The sequence below is a fragment of the Alligator mississippiensis genome, chromosome 4, assembly GCF_030867095.1.
Source record: "Alligator mississippiensis isolate rAllMis1 chromosome 4, rAllMis1, whole genome shotgun sequence".
Classification (NCBI taxonomy): Eukaryota; Metazoa; Chordata; order Crocodylia; family Alligatoridae; genus Alligator; species Alligator mississippiensis.
Genome location: NC_081827.1, coordinates 26251961 through 26273414, shown reverse-complemented (window position 1 = coordinate 26273414; position 21454 = coordinate 26251961). Strand labels below are relative to the sequence as shown.

Here is a 21454-nt window from a genome sequence, read left to right as displayed (position 1 = left end):
GGCCTTGATCTGCCCCCCTACACCCCTTCCCTTCCCCGTCCCTGTCCACCATAACAGACTTACCAGCTGGTCGGCTGTGGTCCTCACTGCCTTTGTGCTGTGCTGTGGCTGTGCACATGCACGGGCATTTATCAGCCAAATCATCAGCCACATCAAGCCAATTTCCAGTACACTCCATTTTCTTTATATCGGTGCTGAGCCGATATCGGATCAATGTATTGGTGCACATCTACTGCCCACTTACTGCTGTCTTCTGGGCTAGGGACAGTAGTTGCACATAAACTGGTATAAGTGATCAGAAACTGGTTCAGATCTGTAACACAGCAGGGCTAGGTACAGACAGTCAGAAAGCCTGAGGCTGAATCGATTCAGTCTTTGTAGATTAGCCTAAACTGCACAGATTAAATTAAAACAGAAATGAACAGACATTTACTTTGATTTAGGAAATGCATCCACATGCCTGCAGTGGCTCAGGCCAGAAGGCAAGGGGCGCTAGAGCATGGCTTTCTGGTTGTGTTCACTTTCTCTTCCTGCTGCCCCTGAGGTCTCTGGGATTTGTAGTCCAGAATCATAGCAGCAGGACTGTAGGATCGCTCATCACTTCTTTTTCCTGCTTCCAAGTGCCTCTGGGATTTGTAGTCCACAGTCGCAGCCAGTAGCAAGTTAGAGCAGGGGAAAGGGTGTTTAACCCCGCCTCCCTGACCCCAGCCCCCAGCATCATCCAGGGTTTGTCTTGGTGGGGGCAGTCTCCATAGAGTGAACTGCATCCCCAGCTGAGCTTGTTGTCTGTGTCATCGTGTCCTGTCCTTCCCTCCCCCCCCCCCCCCCTTCAGCCAGCCCTCGCTGCTCCAGGTGGGGAGCAGAGGGGCCAGGGCTCACCCTGCTCTCTGGAGTAGACACCACAGCCTAGCCCAGGGCTGGAAAGCATGCTGGGATGCTGAGGGACTGATTTAACTTAAACCAGAAAGGGGCCTGGGGCAGAAGTTTCATGAACCGGTTTGACCCAAATCAGTTAAGTCTGATACTACATCCAACCAGTTTTATCTGAAACCAGTTTCAGCCATTTTGAAACTGGTTTATGTGCACTGAGCTTCTGTTCTGTTACTGCTTTAGACCAGTTTCTGATCACTTAAACTGGTTTATGTGTAACTTTTGTCCCTAGCCCAGAAGTTCAATCCACATAAACTGCTTTCAAAATGCCTGAAACTGGTTTAAGATAAACCTGGATGGATGTACTATCAGACTTAACTGATTTAGGTTAAATTGGTTTATTGAACTTCTGTCCCAGATCCTCTCCAGATACAAGTAAACTTATAGCCCGCAGCATCCCAGGATGCTTTACAGCTCCCTGCAAGTTGCCTCCCCCCACCCCTTCTTACAATGTGGGTGGGCTAGCCTTGGCCCAAGCTGTCTGCTTCAGCCAAGAAGGGATGTGCAAGCAGGGATGTGCTCTAGTGCCTCCTGGCTTCTGGCCTGGGCCACAGCAGGCATGTGGCTACATTTCTGGAATCCAAAATTAATGTCTATTCACTTGATTGTCAGTTCAGTTGGTAACTATAGGCCCGTAAGCCTCACCTCGGTGCTTGGGAAGATCTTGGAGAGAATCATCAAGGAGCACATCTGTGGGGGGCCAGCAGGGGAGATCATGCTCAGGGGCAACCAGCATGGGTTCATCAAAGGCAGGTCCTGCCTAACCAACCTGATTGCCTTTTATGACCAGTTAACTAAATCCTTGGATGATGGTGTCGCTGTGATCGTAATCTTTCTAGACTTTAAGAAGGTCTTTGACACTGTCTCTCACCCCATTCTTATCAATAAATTAGGCGACTGATGCCTACACAGTCGGATGGGTAAAAAATTGGCTGATGGGGCATACCCAGAGAGTAGTGGTGGACGGGTCGTACTCAACCTGGTGAGATGTGAGCAGTGGGGTCCCCCAGGCCTTGGTCCTCGGACCGGCCTCTGTTTAACATCTTCATCTGCAACTTGGGCGAGGGGGTTGAAAGCACGTTGTCCAAGTTTGCTAATGACACTAAGATGTGGGGTGAGGTGGACACACTTGAAGGGAGAGAGAGTCTACAACTAGATTTAGACAGACTACAGAAGTGGGCAGATGAGAATAGGATGGGGTTCACTGTAGACAAATGTAGGGTGCTGCACCTTTGGAGAAGGAATCCATAGCATATGTACAGGCTGGGGAGTTCCCCTCCTGAAAGCACAGTGGTGGAAAGGGATCTTGGAGTCATTATTGACTCCAAGATGAACATGAGCCACCAATGCCAGACTGCAGCCAGCCTGGGGTTTTTTGACTGTCTGTACTTAAGCCTATACCCAGGTTCCTTTTACAGTTCAGCATGCTTTAATTCAAGGTTCAGGTCTGGGAAAAAATAAATGGGCTGGCCTGGCAAAGATCAGGCAGGTAAGCATTTCCCAATTGCTAGCTGAGAGCACTGCTTTGCTGAGAGGCTTCTGTACTTTCTTGGAAGGTATTTTATCTGTCATTGTTTCTTTTCCTGTTTGGTTCTCACTAACAACCTCCACTGATTTAACTTGGTACAGTCAGGTAAAATATATTGACCAGGTAACAGACACATAATATTCAGATAAATAATATAGAAATGTCCCATGTTTTCCATGGTGTTTATGAAAATTAGGAGTTCAATTAGAAAAAGAAAAGCTGGCAATATTATATGGGACAGTAAAGTAAATAAAGAGCAGGCAAATACAAGGTGTTTTTCTCCAGAAAGTCATGAAAATTATTTTAATTACAGTACATACTGTTATGGTTTTCTCATTTATAATTTTGGACAACTTGAAAAGAAACCTGGTATTAAATTAATAAATAGGAAATCAGAAGTAACTGCTATTTTCTAAGGATATTGTTTGTATTTTTAATTAAAGGTGGCTATCATCCAGTGAAAATTGGAGATCTTTTCAATGGCCGATATCATGTTATTAGAAAGCTAGGATGGGGACACTTCTCTACAGTTTGGCTATGCTGGGACATGCAGTAAGATATCTACTTTTATATTTATTCTCCTCCTTTTCCATTTCTAATTAGAGTAAAGACGGCTTCTGCTGCCATTTTGTGAATAGTAATTTCTTCCTTAGAGTTTGTTACATCAATTTTTTTTGTGGTTTTGTTGCTCTCTGGTAACCAGCTGTATATAGAAATAATGACACTGTTTTTCTCATTTTGGTCAGTGATATACTTTATAAAACTTGTCAGGAATAAGTTTATTTTTAGTTTCCTTGACAAATTATTAATGCTTATTGAATTAACATGTTCTCTTAAACAAGCTAATGTTTTTATTCATCCTGTATCCTTAAAAGGAAATATAATTATATTTTGATTGAATGGTAAAATATAGACCTAAGTTCCCCTTTTAAAGACATTAGCATTTGAAATAAATTAAGTCAGCCTGTCATCTGAATGTTTTTGATGTTGCTTCAAATATAGGTAAAAAGGAATTGTTCTGTGTCAGAACATACTACATTGTTCAATATTACAGTATGTGACCAAACTGGAGTATATAATTGCATGAAGTATGCTTCTTAAAATCTGTTAACTCTGGATCTTTGTTGAATAATTATTATTGTTTTCAAGGGGGAAAAGGTTTGTTGCAATGAAAGTTGTAAAAAGTGCCCAGCATTATACAGAGACTGCCTTGGATGAAATAAAGTTGCTGAAATGTGTAAGTATCATGATGGCAGTGCTTTACCAATCATAGTAAATTCCCATTGTCTCTTTGTTTAAATAAATGCTTTTGAACTTCATTTTTTTCCCTAAATCTTTTATTCCCTAAATATATTGATATTTCATTACTTATTCTCGTAATTTATAAGACCCCATAGTGCTGTTTTGATTTTTAGAAAATAATATCTTAAAGTTAAATTATTACCTAATATATTAGTATCTACTTTCTTTGCTTAGGTTCGTGAAAGTGATCCCAGTGATCCAAACAAAGACATGGTTGTACAGTTAATTGATGACTTCAAAATTTCAGGAATGAATGGAATACGTATCCTTTTATAGTAATTCTACCTATTTTAGAAGTAAAATAAGTGATAAGTGTTTATTTTTTTCTACACAATTTCTGTGTATACACCACGCAAGACTTTTTCAAAGTAACCTGCCTTCTTTTACCCTTTATAATTAGAATATAGAACTACTAATGCCATATTAAGACATGAACATCAGTAGCACTGGTAATTCATTTACGCTAGTGAAAAATAGGGCAGGTCCAAATATAAAAAGAATAAAAGATAAACATGTTTATGATGAGCTGCCTGGCCTAATAGAATACCAGATAACAGGGATTTTAAATGCAACTTTTCTGAATAATATTGTTAAACTTATCATATGTTTATCAGTGTATTGTGTTTCATTGTAAATACTGTGGAACATTAGCTTTTTGTGGGCTGGAGAAGATTTTTTCCTAAAAGCAAGCAGGCAGCTTATGTTGAAAGGATTTGAGTTTAGATTCCATTATGTATTACTGTTGTAATGCGGGGGGGTGGGGGGAACCCTCAAAAGAATGAGAGAGAATTACTCATATTTCATAAGGTGTCATTAGAGAAGTAATTTAGCTTTTCCATTTAAACTTTACAAAATTAAAAATTAGAGTCTTGTTTGGGTAGAATATTCCTTAAATCCTGTAAACTGTTAGAGGACAGATTCTGAGTGACAAAACAGGCAGTAGCATAATCTTTAACAGTACAGAATTGTCATGTGTAATGATTCAGCTGAAAAGTCATATAATAAAATACAGCAAGTTGACAGCTATTAAACATGAAGATTGGATAGTTTTAAAGGATTTATAATAGCTCAGACTAATGGTGAGCATATGTTCCCTCCTGCCTGCTGAAGAATAGAGATCCTGACTTGTAAAATAATATAGTTTATATCTCATTCCTGAGAAGTTTTGTTGAGATTTTTCTGTTGCTAAATGATCATCTTGGCCAATCAGTGACCAAATACAGGTGTTAATATTTTGGAGAATGGTTATTGATAAAAGCATCTACCTGCACACTTGACTTTTTGACATCTTTTAGTGATATACTGAAATGAAACACACACACACATTTATATATAAATGAAAAATATACATATGTGTGTGTATATGTATGTATGTTTCATTTTATGTATATGATTGGCCATTTGTCAGTGTTATGAACAGACAGACAGATAGACTTAGGCTTTTATAATATTAGAGTGAGTGTGTGTGTGTGTGTGTGTGTATTTGATCTGTGACTAGTGATGAATCAAAATGAGTTATCCTTGATGATCTTGCTAGATATTGCAGTAGCTTTAGATGTCATTGAACTTCTATCATTATTATTATTTGTTTACGTTACTGTAGTGCCTAACAGTCCCAGTCATGAAACAGGATGCGATGTTGTTTGATGCTCTATAAATATAACAGGGGACGGGGGATCTTTATCCTAAAGAGCTTACAATTTAACTTGATGTTGGCGTTGAGGCTGCAGTTGTTGATAGTTGTGAAGTTGCTCATTATTCCTTGAAGGGAGGAATCAGAACATTGTTTGGACTAAGTCTGTTTTTATCTGGAGGAGTGTCTTCAAGTATATAGATAGGTTGAACTTTGTGCCACCTACTTTTGACATTGTATATGAGATTGCTGGGGGTGGCATGTAGAGATGCATGGTGTAGTAACAATAGGTTTATATGCAGCTCTTGCTTCCTTTCTTGTTGACCCCTTATGGACTGTTTCTTTACTGTTGCATTGTCTAGTCAACATTATTGGAATAAGAGCAGATGATTAAAATTTGGATAAGATATGGTTATGCTGGCCTACATTCTGTTTTATTATCATATAGTAGCCATTGCAACCCTAACTAAGTTGGTTATGAACATAGACTGCTGCTTGCAGTTACATTATTACCCGTCTACCTTGTCTTGTCTTGCTATCGTGCCTTGAGAGCAGGTGGTAAGGACAATTGGGCATTTTCTGCCTCTCGTGTTGTAAGAACCTCTAGATGGTACTGTAATACAAATAATTTATAATGTTCTGTATTGTTTTATTATATTATGCTAGGTGTAGTATTAAATAATGACCAAAGCATAACTCAATTTATTTTAGCTTAGAGGCAAGGATTTTGTTGATCCAATAAGAGAGATTATCACAAAAAATCCTTACATTTTTGCATATTTGTTCTAGCTTGCAATTGTTATTTTTGGCATTCAAGAAGATGGTGTCACGGGGCACCTCGCTGCCCCGCTCCTAGAGAGGGGAAAACTGCTGGGGAAAAGCCCTAGTAGCGATAATGAGTACAACTGTGGGTTGCCAGGGCGACTAATAAGAGTCAGCTGGCCAGAAGGGGGCAGGGCCTGGCCCTCATAAAGCCCAGGGCTAAGGCCAGGCTGGCAGTTCCCTGCCAGCAGCCAGAGAGGCAGGAGCTCCCTCGGCCGAGAGATGGGTAGAAGCCCGATGGCCAGTACAGCTCATGAGAGCTCTGAAGGTTGGAGTAATGGTGCTAAGTTATAGCCAGGCGGCTTACTTTGTAGTGGCTAGGTGCCATAGGTTTTAGTTGTAGCCAGGAGGCTTGCAGTATGTTTTGTGGTTGTTTATTACACCGGAGGTTTGGGTGAGGCTGTAGGGGTTGGAGGAGGCCTCATAGGGACCCCAGAGGGGTGGGGCCCCAGCGCCTGAGTGAGGGCACAGTACTCTAAGGGGGAACCCCAGTGGTATGGGGACCCCAGCGCCAGTGAAGGTGCAGCTTGCGCGCCAGTGAAGGCGTAACTGGCGGTGAGGAGCGCAACCAGTGGGTTGCAGTCGGGGAACAGAACAGAGACCCCGGGTTGTGTGCGGGGTACATAGACCCCAGCCCCGGAGAGGGGTGGCTTTGTGAGGCCCCAGTGTGGGCATGACGAGCCCCAAAAGGGGGCACTGCTAGGAAGTCCTAGCGTAGACGTGGTGAGCCCCAGGAAGGGGGAGCGCACTTTAGAGAAGTCCCCAGAGTGGGTACAGTGAGCCTCAGAGAGGGGGCAATACTATTGAGAAGCCCAGCGTGGGCATGTAAGATTCCAGAGAAGCGGGACTATTGAGAAGCCCAAGGTGGGCACAGCGAGCCCCGAAGAGGGGGAGCGCCATATTGAGAAGCCCGAGATGGGCGTAGCGAGCCCAGCTGTAGGCTAGTGCGGCAACAACCCTCAGACAGAGGCAAGGTGGTGCGGTTGTCCCTGAGCAGAGGGGATAGCAGTACGGTGAGCCTGGATCAGAGAGGGTACCCGTGCGGTTGGCCTGAAGGACCGGAGACCCGCTAGAGGGTCCCTGAGCGGGACAACACTTTTAGAGAAGGCCCAGAGTGGGCTTGACAAGAGTCCCAGTGAGGAGCTGGGTATTAGAGAGAGCCCAGAGTGGGCTAGACTACAGGGGAGGCCCAGGAGTGGGCGAGATTACAGAGGAGGCCCGGGAGAACGGGTGTGTTATGTTGACAGTCCAACGTCTGGTACATCTGCGAGGCTTGGGGCGTGGTATTAGGGGTTGGTAGGAGCCACACGTAGCCCATAAGGCTAGGGTGCCTGAGGAGCGCCCATTATACCGGGAGACCCCCAGGGGGTCTGAGAACATACGGGGACAGAGGTCCCAGCTATCCGTGCCCAGGGAGTCAGAAGGCAGCCTCCCAATCATATTTACCAGCAAGACGTGGCGGGTGAGAATAGAGGGTGCCCTTGGGCCGAATTGGCACGGAGAGAGGGCCTTAAGGAGATCACGGCCCTCCTAGAGGCCCCCGCCGTGACAGATGGTAAAATATCATCTAAAGCTGACAACTGAGCTAGGTGCATGCTAATTTTAATTATTTTTAGTAATACGAGTTCTACAGTTAGTTATTGCTTCATTGTTAAAATTAGATTTTTAGAACCATTATACCGTTGGAATAGAAAAGAGACAAATTGCTTTAAAATTTCTGTAAACAGGTGAATATGTCATTTTGCTTATCTGTGTAGGAAAAGGTTTTCCCCAACAATATTGTGACACAAGTACTGACTTTCAGATGCAGGTAAATCTACTTTAAAGAGGAAGACGTGATAAGTATGTATTTTATTAGTCATGTTAGTTTGATAGCATGTCCATGCTTCGTGTTTTTTGTAAGCTAATGCTTTAACCTGACAAAGGTAGAGAGCTGTTTATAATATATATATTTCGCAAGCCCTGACTGGCAGCCTGACAAACTCATTCAAATAGTGCATAAAAATACGGAAAGTAGAAGAGCAGGTTTCTTTTTAGACACTTTAACATTTTGTGTGTCTGCATCTCTAATCTATTAAGCTTAGTTTATCAAATATTTACATATAGAAACTCCTATAATATTGTATTAGCACAATTATGTTGGACATATAATGACATTAAAATGAAGCTGCTTGATGATAAGTATGACTGTTTTATATTTAATTGTTGTATATCCTTGTAAGTTTTGAGAAAGAAAGGTATCCATCAGAAGACATTTTGAGATGACAAGATGTCCTAGAAATCTTAGATTAGGAAACAACATTGATTTTCTTATATATATGGCAGTTTCCATTCAATAATTCTGCTTATTTATTAAGTCATTAACTTCTTTTCATCTTCCTAGATTGTTTCATATAATACCAATTATGTTTCATGATGACTGTTTACCTACTATTTTTTCTAATTTTTTTAGATGATAGTGTAGTTTAGGAATGTTTTGAAAAGATAAGGGAATACAGAAGAGTTAAAGCTAACTTTACCACTGGCCCAAATCCTGTCATTTGCTTTGTATGGGGCACACTGAGGCCTGTGAGAAGCTACATTATGATTCGCAGGTGGGCAGAGGACTCTGAGGGTACAGAGCCACTTACAGGATCACAGTCTTTGTCATTAACCTATAGCTGAATAAAATCATATTTCTTTTAATGGTTATGATCAGTGCTAATATAAATTGCAAAAAATTGTAGTTTGGGTAATACTTTCATTACTATCCGTGTATTTTAAGTGGCTGAATTTGTGGTCTTTATTAGGAAAGGCAAGTGAGTTTCCTAACTTTGGCGGGTTGATTTTCTCAACCATAAGGCTGTATTATATTTTGCATGAGTGAGTTCAGAATATTTATTTTATTTGTGAGAACAAGTTACTTACACACTGAAACATGTTATGTAGAGAGTCAAATTTAAAAAGAAAATCAAACAATCCTGAGCTATCACTCATTAAAGCAAGCATTCAATGAAGGTGCAAGATTAAGTTAGTACAGCCAGCATAGGGGTTGCTGAGGGGTTGTTCAGAGCATTGCATCTGAGCAGCAGGCCTATACGTTGTGTAGCATAAAGGGGCCTTAATAGCTAATTAGGTGTGCTACCTGTCATCATATCGTAGTAATATTTTCGCAAATAAAAGCAGTTAATTCTGTCAGTTGATAAATGCTAGGTAACCTGTCAGATGCCTTGATAGAGCTGTACCAGGCTGCTAGGTTTTGGCCACTGTCCCTTTAAGCTTCCAAGTTTGAGTAGGTTTCAGTAATGTCTCTTCTTCACATTTCCAGCAGGTGGGCTTTGTTTGCTACTTTTCATGAAAATAGGATTTTGTAGTCAATCTGTTACAGGCCTTTAAGGCCAGTGCTAACCTCCTATAGACACCCCAATTGTTCAAGCATGCCTGCGCTCAGAGTTTTGCCTTGTGGCAGCCTCAGTTTATGGTTTATATTTCATCTCTTCAGTTGAATGATAGTTTCGTCATACACAATGATACACTTTGTAAATGTTTTGAACCCAATTATTGATTCCTTCAGGCTGTACCAGAAATGTACAGTTCTAAACCCAGCAACAGCCCAGTAATGCACATTCCCTTGTCCCCCCTTCATTTTACCTCCCCAATCTCAGTTTCGTCCGCATAGCTCCCCTTCCCACAAAGACAGCGTGTTGCTTGATCTGGACTCCAGCTGAGCAGGGAGCAGAATACACCACCTTCATAACCTCACATTGTGCCGCAGGGAGACCTGGGAGTACTCAGCAGTCTGGGTCAGCCAGTCAGGGCTGCCCTGTACACAGGTGCCATCTGTTACTAGGCAGACTGAGGGAGTCTGCATAGCAGTCTGAGATATGTGCACAGGGGCCCCCTGACTGCACAGCATCAGCACTGCAAACTCTCATAATGGGCTCAGCATTCGAATGTCTGTTCAGGTGTTTCTGGGTAAGTTTTTCTACCAGGAGAACAAAGCCAGGAGAATTCTCCCAGTTCATTTGAATGCAGCCTACATCCCAAATGGAAAGCAGTAATGCCCAAATGGTAGGTTACTAAATGAAAAGTCACATCACATCTACACCCAGCTATTAGGAAGAAGTAGCATGAAAATGAATCTCAAAATGTAATTGTTATAAGAATTATAGTGCCTAAAAAAGGCCTTTTATGTTGAAGCTAGGCCGGGGCAGGCAATTATTTCAGGTGGAGGGCCGCATAACGAGGTTTGGTGAGCTTTTGAGGGCTGCATGGGTAGCCCCGTCCCTTGACAGTTGCCCTGCCCCCTGGTCACCATCTTGGGATCAGAAGTCCCACCCTCCTAGCCCCTGACCTTTGCCACCGGAAGTCCCTCCCCTTGCCCCCCAGAAATACTCCTTTGGGGGGGGGGTTGCTATTTTAGAACTAGAAAAAAAACAAATCATACATTAGAAGGCAAACACATATTATAACATTTTAATTTTATTACAAAAAATATTTTTGACCTTTTTTGTATTTGCATAGTGTATATAGAGATGATTGCATAATAACTCAAAAATAAATTCTTAGTCTTATATACTGTGGGGGTGTGTGGTTGGGGGTATATGGTGGGGTGTGGGTGTGTGTATGGTTGGGTGTGAGCGGGTGTGTGTTGGGGGAGTTGTGAGGGGGTGTGGCTGTGTGTGTGGGGAGGGCATAGGGTATGGTAGGGGCCTGTGGGGGCAGGGTGTGGTGTTTGTGGAGGGTGGGGGTTGACCCGCTCCAGCAGATATTCTGTCCCATAGTTCAGATTGGAAATGCTTGGCGCTCCTGGTTCCCCAGGCGTTGAGTCCTTGATGCAGGTAGAGCTGCAAGTGTGTGTGCCCATAGTGCTGTCTGTCTATCCACAGTTGCTACCTCTGCACCCAAGCAGTGGTGAAAGGGCCCTATTACATGCAGCTTGCCAAGTATTGTACAGGATTATGTATTACTGATTTTTTAAAATAAAAACTGAACAATGCTCTAGTTCCATGCAGCTCCTGGATTTGAGACAGGAATTACTTGAGGGAAGTCTAATGACCTGTGTTATACAGGAGGTCAAAGAATTATAACGATCTCTTGTGGCTTTACCATCTGTGAAATAACACAATAGTGATCTCAGTTTCAGTAAACTTTTCTGCATCCTATTTATTGCTAGTTTCTCTACACAAATTTGAATCTTTAAAATGACACTGACACCCTGTAGACTGAACTGCAGTTACTTTTTTCAGCTAAATTAAAGAGAGTGGAAAAGACTTTGAGTTTATTATAGCTAATTTCCTAAACTATTTAATTACTCCAATCTTCTCTGAATAATCCTTAATTCATGCATAATAAATTAGGGATTACTGGAAATTAGGGATACTTTTAGAAATTATAAACCTTTTTATAGTGGGGGGAAAAACCCCCAGGATGAATTACCTTTAATTTTGTGACATCTCTTCCATTTAATTTTTTACTGCTTCAACATATTCACAACAGATTAGTGGTACATTATTTTTCTGCTAGAAGTAACTGGCTAAGATCACATCATTAAAAATGTCAATTTAGCTGTTTTCACATTTAGATCCAGATCTTGCAAATGTTTTTGAACATGCTTTTAAAGCGTGTTTATGTTTGTAGGATTGAAACATACATTATTTTAATTTTGTTCGTGAGTTGTATTTTCATGGAAGGATGACGAGCACTTAGCTAATGTGTAAAAGAGTGGAACTAAATAGCAAGTTACTTTGAAAATTATCCTTGATTAAGTCCCAGATGTATGTATGGTTTTTGAAGTACTTGGACATCATCTTTTAAAATGGATAATCAAGTCCAACTATCAAGGCCTTCCTATACGTTGTGTAAAAAGTATAATTCGACAGGTAAGAATCACTTAATTTTTTTGTTAGGTAAAACAATATTGTGGGAAAAAATTACCTTGGGTGATAATATGTTCATAATTCAACTGCAGATCTCAATAGGAAATAAGCGGTCTTCCTACAACTGACTGGTGAGAATATCTTTTCAAGTAATTGGTGTTTATACATATGTTACTGTACTGAATCCTGAGCTGCTTCCAAAAATGTATGGGTCAGTCAGTCTCTCACCAATTTAAGGGTTTTTGAAAATAAATTTGTTTTTTTTTTTTAGTTAATGACTGGATTAGTATTTCTTCTTTTATACTGAGTCACCCTGGGAAAGTATGTTACAGTAACAGTAGACGGTAATATTACAAGTTTTGTTTATAGAATGGTTGTAATAACTTCATACCTTTCTGAAAAAAAATTCTAAGGTGCATGCTTAAAATCCTAGGATGGGATTTTCCAATGTTGCAAGTGATTTCGAAACATGAGGCCAAATGTGATTAGGAATGTCTGAAAATCCTGCCACTGGATGTTAGAAAAGTGCATTCCTTCATTGTGCAGTACAAGGCAAATTACCTGGGAGGTGCTCATGCAGGAGAAATCAAAGAAATGCTGTGTCTTCTTTTGGATATAAAATTCTTTCAAGATCAATGAACAATCTGCAATATCTTGCTGATTTCAAAGAATGAGCAGAATATGTGGCAGCATGCCATTTTTCACGTCTGCAAGTTTCTCTCTCAAATTTCTTTCCATATCTAAAATGAAGAGTCAACTTTTTTTAATTAAATAGATTCTATCAAACAAAATCATGCAGCTTTTTGCATACAGGTGAAAATTTGTGCTTGCAGGATACCAGCTAGCATGGTTATACAAAGCAATATAACTGTTTTAGGGCAATCCTCTACCTGGTCATCAGGTTAAAATGTCCAGGGTGAAGTGCTGTAGTAATGAGGCTCTGCTGAATCTGGTATGTCTGCTCCTTCATTTAGAGCTGGCTCGGGTATCTCCACACAGTACTACAATGTGTCTTGTAGACCAACCCTTGGAGTAAATTATAGAATCGGAGCCAAATGTATTGTACTAAAGAGAGGCTAAGTATGGTTAGGTGGAGAGTGCTCCTTTTTAAATCTGTCTTGCAATATTTATTCTACACAGATTCCTGAAATAAATGAAAATCAGTAATTCAAACAGCACAGTTCTTTTTATTACTTGACATGATTTAAATAAGGGAATGATGCATACTATTTCAATCAAAATGAGCACTGAACATATAAAGGACTTTAAACACAAAAAATATTAGCATAGCTGAATTGTACAATGTATGTGGAAGAAAAGGAATCAAGGATAAAAGACAGAGAAATTGTTTGCAAGAGAGAGGAGTTTTAAGACTGTGTAAAAGTACTTTCTCTAAATGGATCACCTGTGTAGGTTTCTCCTTAGTTGAACTTAACGCCTTAATTCATCTCTTGTAGGACTCCCCAAACCATCCAAGTTACTTGCCTCTAAGGGCAGAAATAATGGCCAGAGGCATCAGCCACTTTCTTCCTTTTCAGAGGTCATGTGCCTCTGAACTTCCATTTGCTGTCCCTTGTAAGTTCTAGTTAGTTTTCTGATGCTGGTTAGCAAAGGAACTCTTTATGTGAGCCATTTCTCTTCTGATGTTATTCTACCTCTGTTTCCTTGCCTTCCAGTCTGATAACTGTTTTATGCCTCTGAGGATCCAGGGGCATCAATCTGGTGCTAAACTTTGTACCATTGGTTTTGTTCTTCTCAGCTTGATTTTTGAGCTTTGGCTTTTTGGTCAACATCTTTGGAACTTTGGCCTCTGAGGCCTTACTTTCTCTGAGACTTTGGCTTCTTTTGATTCCAAGGGGTTCAGGTTTTCTTAGCTTTAGGATGCCTTAACAGATCTTTGCTGCAGTGTTTGAAACTGTTCAGGTGCTAATGGCTTCTACTTAATCACAGAGCAACTTTTGGGTTCCTTTAACACTGAATAAATCTTTTTGGTCATTAGTTTTTCTCAGAGCGAGATTAGGGATATGATAGGATTTTCCTTTCCCATATGTTACAATGCTTCGAAGAGAAAGATATGTCATCTTGCATACTGCTGTGCTTTAGAGCCCTGAGCTTTGATCCTGGTGAAGTCTCCAGTTCAAAGTCGTCATTTACTACACTGAAAAATTCTTCCTTGCATAGAGCAGGGTTGGGAGCTTTGCAAATGGCCCAGAGGACTCTTGAGACAAAGCAATATGTATGCCAAAAAAAAAAAAAATCCTTCTTTGACAGGTTAGCTATTCTCCATGCACATTCAGGTGTACTGGTCTGCATCATGGAGGAAGCAGGCAATAACATCTGACCTATGTGGTCTTAGTGGAATACTAAACAAATTAATAAAGACCATTCTTAGTTTTAGGAAGTTTGATTCAGAGGCTACACTCATGTCTACCATGTTCGATACCTACTGATGGACCTTTCTTCCAAGAGTTGATTCAATACCCTTTTGAACCAAGGTTGTGGACAGCTGTTTATTTCTAGCAGTGCAAATTTCTGGGAAATTTTCAGTGGTAGAAATTTTGGCAAGTGAGGCATTACAGCCTGCAGCTATTCCCTCTTCCCTGCTACACACAACCTCCCCAAATTAGTCTCACCTTGGTCTGGAGAAGGCACATAAAACAGTGACTACTTGACTCCTCTTGGGGACTGGGAGGTTCATGGCAAGGTGTCAGCCACTGTTATATGCGTCTGTAGCTTACATAGGGGTTATGCATAAACTGTTATTTTTAAATTCAGTCTTTCACAAGTATTTTTGCATTGGTGTCTCAGTTCTGCGGTTCTTCCACGCTGGGCAACCAAGATTTTTCCCATTCCCTAGAGCAGGGGTTTTCAACCTTTTTTAATAAGTGTATGGGGGGGTGGCAAGTGGCCAGACATGGAGCAGGGGAGGAGCGGGTGGTGAGCGGCCGGATGCAGAGCAGGGGTGGGGAGAGTGGAGGTGGTGAGTGGCAGCAGCATGGCATCTGTGCGGCCCTGCTCCTCTGAGGCAGGGTGTGGTGGTGCTCCGTCCCCGCCCACCCCCATGTAACCCCTGCGACCTTCAAAGTACCCTCAGGGGTATGCATACCCCCAGTTGACATCCCCTGCCCTAGAGCATTGGTGTTCAACCTTAGAATCATAGAAAATTAAAGCTGGAAGGGACCTTAGGAGGTCATCTAGTTTAACCCTCTACTCAAAGGAGGACCATCTCCAACTATATCATCCCAGCCAATGCTTTATCTAGCTGGGTCTTAAAAACCTCCAGGGGTGAAGATTCCATAACCTGTATGGGTAACCTGTTCCAGTGTTTTACTAACTTTTCAGTGCAAAGGTTTTTCCTAATATCTAATCTAAACTTCCATTGCTGCAACTTGAAGCCATTGTTTCTTCTTTTGTTATTTGCCACTGCTGAGAATAGTCTAGCTCCATTGTCTTTGGAACCACTCTTCAGATAGTTGAAGGCTGCTATTAAATTCTGTCTCAGTCGTCTCTTCTCCAAAGATTAGGTTCACACTTTGTCAATGATAATAAATTATACTTGTCCTAGAGAGCTCACAACACTTAGGTTTATAATCTAGGTGCGAGATTCTTTCACAAATGGCATCTTTAGAGAAGGGAAAATTACTTACCAGTAATTCTTATTCTATGAAGATGTTATTGTTTGCAATTCTCACATATCCCATCACCCCCTTTAGGAAACCAGATGATGATGATGGTGATGATTTTTTGTTGTTGCTACAAATTGTAATAGATCTTGTTTTTTCTATCTTACAAGCTGCTTCTTCAGCACTGTTTTGGTGATTGACTTTGATGATGGTTTTTTCCCAATGTCACTACTGCTGTTCTTTGGGGCAAAAAATCATTAAGTGTTCCTTTTGTGTCACATTAAGAAGCTAATACCCAGGAGTAAAAATACTTTAAGAGTTAAGGTAATCAGTAGTTCTTTTTTAATGTGAAAAGAATGGTCTTCATAGGGATTCAGTTATTCTTCACTGTATAATTAATATTGTTCACTCTTACAGCAGTTATTTCAGATAATATTGCAATTTTTTTCTTTCCTTGGTTTTGGGTCTAATTTCTTTTCATTTGGATCACTTAAGTTTATTCTAAAGATTCTTCAGTTGAGTTTCAGTGGTCATCTCTACCATCTAATATACATAATTCAGTCCATAATAACAAATATTATGCGATTGATATAATGGTCCGTTTTCTTTGGAATGTAGTCCTTGAATCTTTTTTAGGGTGTAGGCTTCACAAGACAATCTTTAGTGAAGACTAAAAAAGAGCTAGAAAAAGTGCCCTAAACACAGTCCTTCTAGCTTTTTCCTGAATGGATAACTGCGTGCAGTGGGATCATCTTTAATGTAGTCAAAATCAACAAAGATATACAATCAGTTTTGGGACCTGGAACATCAGGTCCCTCATGGGCAATCCTAATAATGAACACTCAGAGTGCCACACTGCAGTTGTGGCTCAAGAACTTAGGCGATGCAGCATTGATATCACTGCACTGAGCAAGACCTGGCGAGTGAGAGATTGGCACGCCAAAGAGCAAGGAGGCAGCAATACTCTCTTCTGGAAGGGTAAGCAGAAAGAAGAATACAGACTTTATAGAGTTGGCTTTGCTGCTAATAATGAACTCAAACCAATTCAGTGAGTTCCCTATCAAAATTAATGAGCACCTTGTGGCTCTCCTCAAATTGTCAGGGAGTCAATATGCCACTGTCATCAGTGACAGTGAATCCAAGGAGAAATTTTATGCCAACCTTGACCAAGTCCTTTCTGATGTTCTGGAGGGAGATCAGCTTCTTCTGCTTGGTGATTTCAATGCCAGAGTTTCAAGGGACTCAAACCTCTGGGACAGAACCGCCATCAAGGAAGGAGTGGTAAAGGTTAACTCCAATTGCATCCTCCTCTTAAACAAATGTGTAGAACATGGACTTACCATCACCAGCACCCTGTTCCACCAGAAAAACGGGCACAAGACATAATGGCAACACCCATGATCTAAGTGTTGGCCCTTGAATAACTACATCATCATTTGTGCCTGGGATTGCAAAGATGTCTGCATCACTTGAGCATCAGCTAGAAGCTGACAATTGCTGGAACAGTCATTAATTCATCTGTTTGGTTATGTCACTCAAACTGGATCTGAAACAATGGCTGTAGTAGAAGCAATGCCGATGGAAGGTCAATGTTGAAGGACTTAAAGAACTAATCAAGTGAGACCTCTTCTACCAGCAGCTCAATGAAAAACTGGCAAATTCCAGTCAACAATGGGAAAAAGTCTGCAGTGCTTGGGGTGCTTTCAAGTCCACTGTCATCAGTGCCTGTGAAGCGACACTTGGATTCTCTACCAGGAAAAACCAAGACTGGTTTGATGAGAGTGACTGGGAGATCCAAGAGTTGATGGACCACAAGTGCAAGGCCTTTAGTGCTTGCAGAACTACACTAGTTCCAAGCAAAAGAGGTCCAAAGAAGGAGCTGTGATATGAAGAACACATGGTGGGAAGACCAGGAGAATGAGACTTAGGATCTCACTGACATTCATGATATGCATGGTTTCTTCAGTGCCATCAAAGCCACTTAAGGTCTGAGCATTCATGGGCCAACCCCCTTGAGACCTAGGGATGGAGGAGACCTGATCGAGGAAAGAGAAGCTGTCAGCACCCATTGGAAGAAGCATTTTGAGGACCTTTTCAATCAAGACTTGGTTGTTGAGAGTGTTCTCAATTCCATCCCACAACACCCAGTCAGAAACTGTCTTGAAATCCCTCCAACCCTTAACGAGGAAAGCCATCAAGTAGATGAAGAAAGACAAGGCATGTGAAGCAGATGGAATCTCTGCCAAAATCATCAAGTAGGATTTTCAGCACAGCTCCATGCCCTCATCTTAAAGATCTGTAATGATGAGGAAATCCCAGATGACCTCAGGGACACCATTTCTGTGATGATCTTCAAGAAAGGGGACAGGTCCAACTGTAGAAATTAAGAGGGACTGCTGTGCTGTCCACCACAGGAAAGATCATTGTGAGAACCCCCCCGAACTGCCTCCTTCCACTTGCTGAAGAGCTTTTCTCAGTATTTCAAAGTGGGTTTAGGGCATCAAGAAGCACAACCAACATGAACTTCACTACTTGCCAGCTGAAGGAAAAATGCCAGGAACAACAGAAACCTCTCTATATGGTCTTCTTTGGCCTCACAAAAGTCTTCAACTCTGTCAACCAAGAAGTGATGTGGAGATTCCTTCTGAGGCATGGATGCCCACAAAGATTTGCCATTATTCTCTGCCTGCTCCATGATGGTATGTGAGCAGTGGTTCTCAGTAATGGATCTATCACAGATCCTTTTGAGGTTAAGACAGGAATTAAGCAAGGCTGCATCATCAGTCCAACACTTCTCGATATTCTTTACTGTAGTGCTACATTTGACCACCAACAAGCTTCCAGTTAGAGGGGGTAAACTACTGAATGGATGGTAAGCTGTTCAACCTCAGCTGACTCTAAGCTAAAACCAAGACCACCCTGACCTCAATCATTGAGCTCTACTACGCTGATGATGCTGTAGGCAGGCAATTATTTTGGGTTGAGGGTCACTTAAAAAGTTTTGGTGATCTGTTGGGACCAGAAGTCCCACCCGTAAGCCCTGGCCTTTGCCACCAGAAGTCCCTCACCTTGCCCCCCAGAAGTACTCCTTTGGGGGGAGGGGGTTGCTATCTTAGAACCAGAAAAAACCAAATCATACACTAGAAGTCAAACACCTACTATAATGTATTTTAATTTTATTACAAAAAAAATTAGTTGTGTTTGCATAGTGTATATAGAGGTGATTGCATGATAACTCAAAGATAAATTCTTAGTTTTGTATATTGTGGGGGTGGGGTGGGTGTGTGTGTGTGTGTGTGTGTGTAGTGGAGGCACCTCATGGGCAGAAGGGCTGGGTGGGGCACAATTCGTTGGTGGTTACTGTGGGCCGGATGAAAGTGCTTGTCAGGCCAGATCTGGCCAATGGGCCATATTTTGCCCACCCCTGCTGTAGTCTGTGCTCATTGAGAAGCAGATTTTCAGGCAATTGTTGAAGCCCTTACTGAGGCATACAAGAAAATGGAACTCACGCTTAACATTCAGAAGACTAAGGCCCTCCATCAACAAGTTCTTAATGAGCAGTCCCCAGCTCTGGTAATTCAGATCTGTGCTGAGACTCTGAAGAATGTTGAGTATATCCCTTACCTCAGAAGGCATCTCTTGCAAACTGACATCGACGAAGAAATACAGCAACTCTTCAGTGTGCCAGTGCTGCTTTTGGTTACCTGAGGAAATGGGTGTTCGAAGATCGCAACATCAGATTCTAAACCAGGGGTGGGCAATTATTTCACGTACTGAGTTTTGGCAAGACATTGAGGGCCACATGACAGGCACCCAGGGGCAGATAGATATTAATTTTCTAAATTTTTTAGGGGCCCCGCAGGCCAGATGGAATGGCCTGGCGGGCTGCATTTTGCCCACCCCTGCTCTAAACCAAGCTCATGGTTTATCAAGCAATTTTGATCTCTACCTGACTGTATGGAGCTGAGATGTTGACAACATACAGGAGACACCTCAAGGCACTGGAGAAGTACCATCAATACTGCCCGCAGAAAATCCTTTGAATCCAGTGGGAAAATAGGCACGCCAACATTAGCATCCTCTCACAAGCATACACCATGAGCATCGAGCCAATTGTCATCCGACATCAACTTTGCAGGGCTGGCCACATCATCTGGATGTCTGACTCCAGACTCCCAAAGCAAGTTTTATTCTCCCAGTTCAGTCAAGGGGTGCGCTCAAGAGGAGGACAGAGAAAGTGGTTCAAGGCCAATTTTAAAATGCAACGTTGACAAAATTTGTGGGAGACTGTTGCCCAAGACTGCCTCAAATGGCGGAAGAGTATGCTGCAATTATCTCATTACTTTGAAACCTCATGACAGCAATAGGAGATGGAGAAGCAGGAGCAGCATAAACAGTGTGTTGCAGACTAAAGCAAGAATCCAGAACCACATACCGATCCCAGATTGGCTTTGTGTCAGCTATCTTCCGACCCACAGATAAGACAGTCATGGAGGACAGTCATCATCGACTGCAAGATATTTCCAGTGGTGACAGACTTAACATAGAACATGTAGGATTCCTGCTAATTGTTTACATTGTATCAATTTTCTGTAAATTGTCTTGAACTGGCACTGGGGTATCCGTTTATAATCCCAGACAGGTATAGATCAGCACATATGTATTCCTACTGTAATTTCCTTCTGGTCTTTTATGTTTGATATTTGCTAAATCTTTATTTTCTTGGTAGACTGTCTAGGGATATTTGAACAATTCTGTTAACATGGATAGGCAATATTTGAATGAAGTGATTTTTAAGAGTAACTGACTATTAAAAGACTGTTTTTGAAAGTTGAAGTTAAGTTACTTAGCTTTTGAGACTAATGGTTAGTCGTAAAATCTGGACTTTGTCTGAAAAGGGGACAAAGCCATAGATTTTAAAATATGTGGCTAAGTATGAGGGTAAAAAAAGCTATAAAAGCCCAAACCACTAACAAAATAAAGAAATACATATAAAACTAACAACGCCGAAAAGTGGATGGAGGGAGGGAGGGATGGATGGAGAGAGCGAGAGTGAGAGCGCAAAGGTAAGGGAGGAGAAAGTCCACACACTTTTATTAAAAAGGAAAGCAAGTTACAGAAAATGGAGGATTTAGGATGTAGATGAATTGGATGGAATTGGTTGACTGTCAGTATGAGTGGCCAAGCTGAATGGAACTGATTTGTGGCTTATCTCTTTGAAAATAAACAGACCTTCATTGTCTCTCCTGTATGTTAGCTTAGACAAAACTTGTAAAATAAATATACTGGAAAAAATTATACTTGGTATGTGAGTATACTTGATACTAAAATAGATATGCTGGATTAATTTTGTCATGAATCACTGTTTTTACAAGAAAAATATTTTTATAGAAAACCAATCCTAGTGTTTGCTATAATTTGGGTATCATGGGATCCTAGGCAAGTAGGGCTGGACAGGACCTCGCAAGGTCATCTAATTCCCTCCCCTGTTGAAAGTAGGATCACCCGATCTATACCTTCCCAGCCAAGTGTCTATCTAACCTCCTCTTGAAAACTGCCAAGGATGGAGATTCCAAAATTTCTAAAACCTTTTAAGCATATGATTTCCAAAATACATGGTCACCCCTAGAACAGAGTTTGAAAATCTAGCTAATCTTACCCAGTGACTAAATTCTACTTTTAATCTTTAACTGGTTGATTGAGTTAGTTAACCAGAGATTTCAGTTCAGTGTCAAGCAGCATTTCGTCTGTTATATTT

The 21454-nt window shown here is 41.4% G+C and overlaps 1 protein-coding gene across 12 annotated transcripts in view; it reads left to right on the top strand.

Moving 5' to 3' along the window:
* The window catches only part of SRPK2 (SRSF protein kinase 2), a 276798-nt gene that overhangs the window by 186415 nt on the left and 68929 nt on the right, over positions 1 to 21454 (top strand). For all 12 annotated transcript variants that reach the window (XM_059725855.1, XM_059725851.1, XM_059725853.1 and 9 more), the window contains 4 exons: positions 2902 to 3010; positions 3608 to 3695; positions 3935 to 4022; positions 11970 to 12076. In XM_059725855.1, the coding sequence (XP_059581838.1) occupies positions 2902 to 3010; positions 3608 to 3695; positions 3935 to 4022; positions 11970 to 12076 (392 nt within the window). The remainder of the gene's footprint in view (positions 1 to 2901; positions 3011 to 3607; positions 3696 to 3934; positions 4023 to 11969; positions 12077 to 21454) is intronic.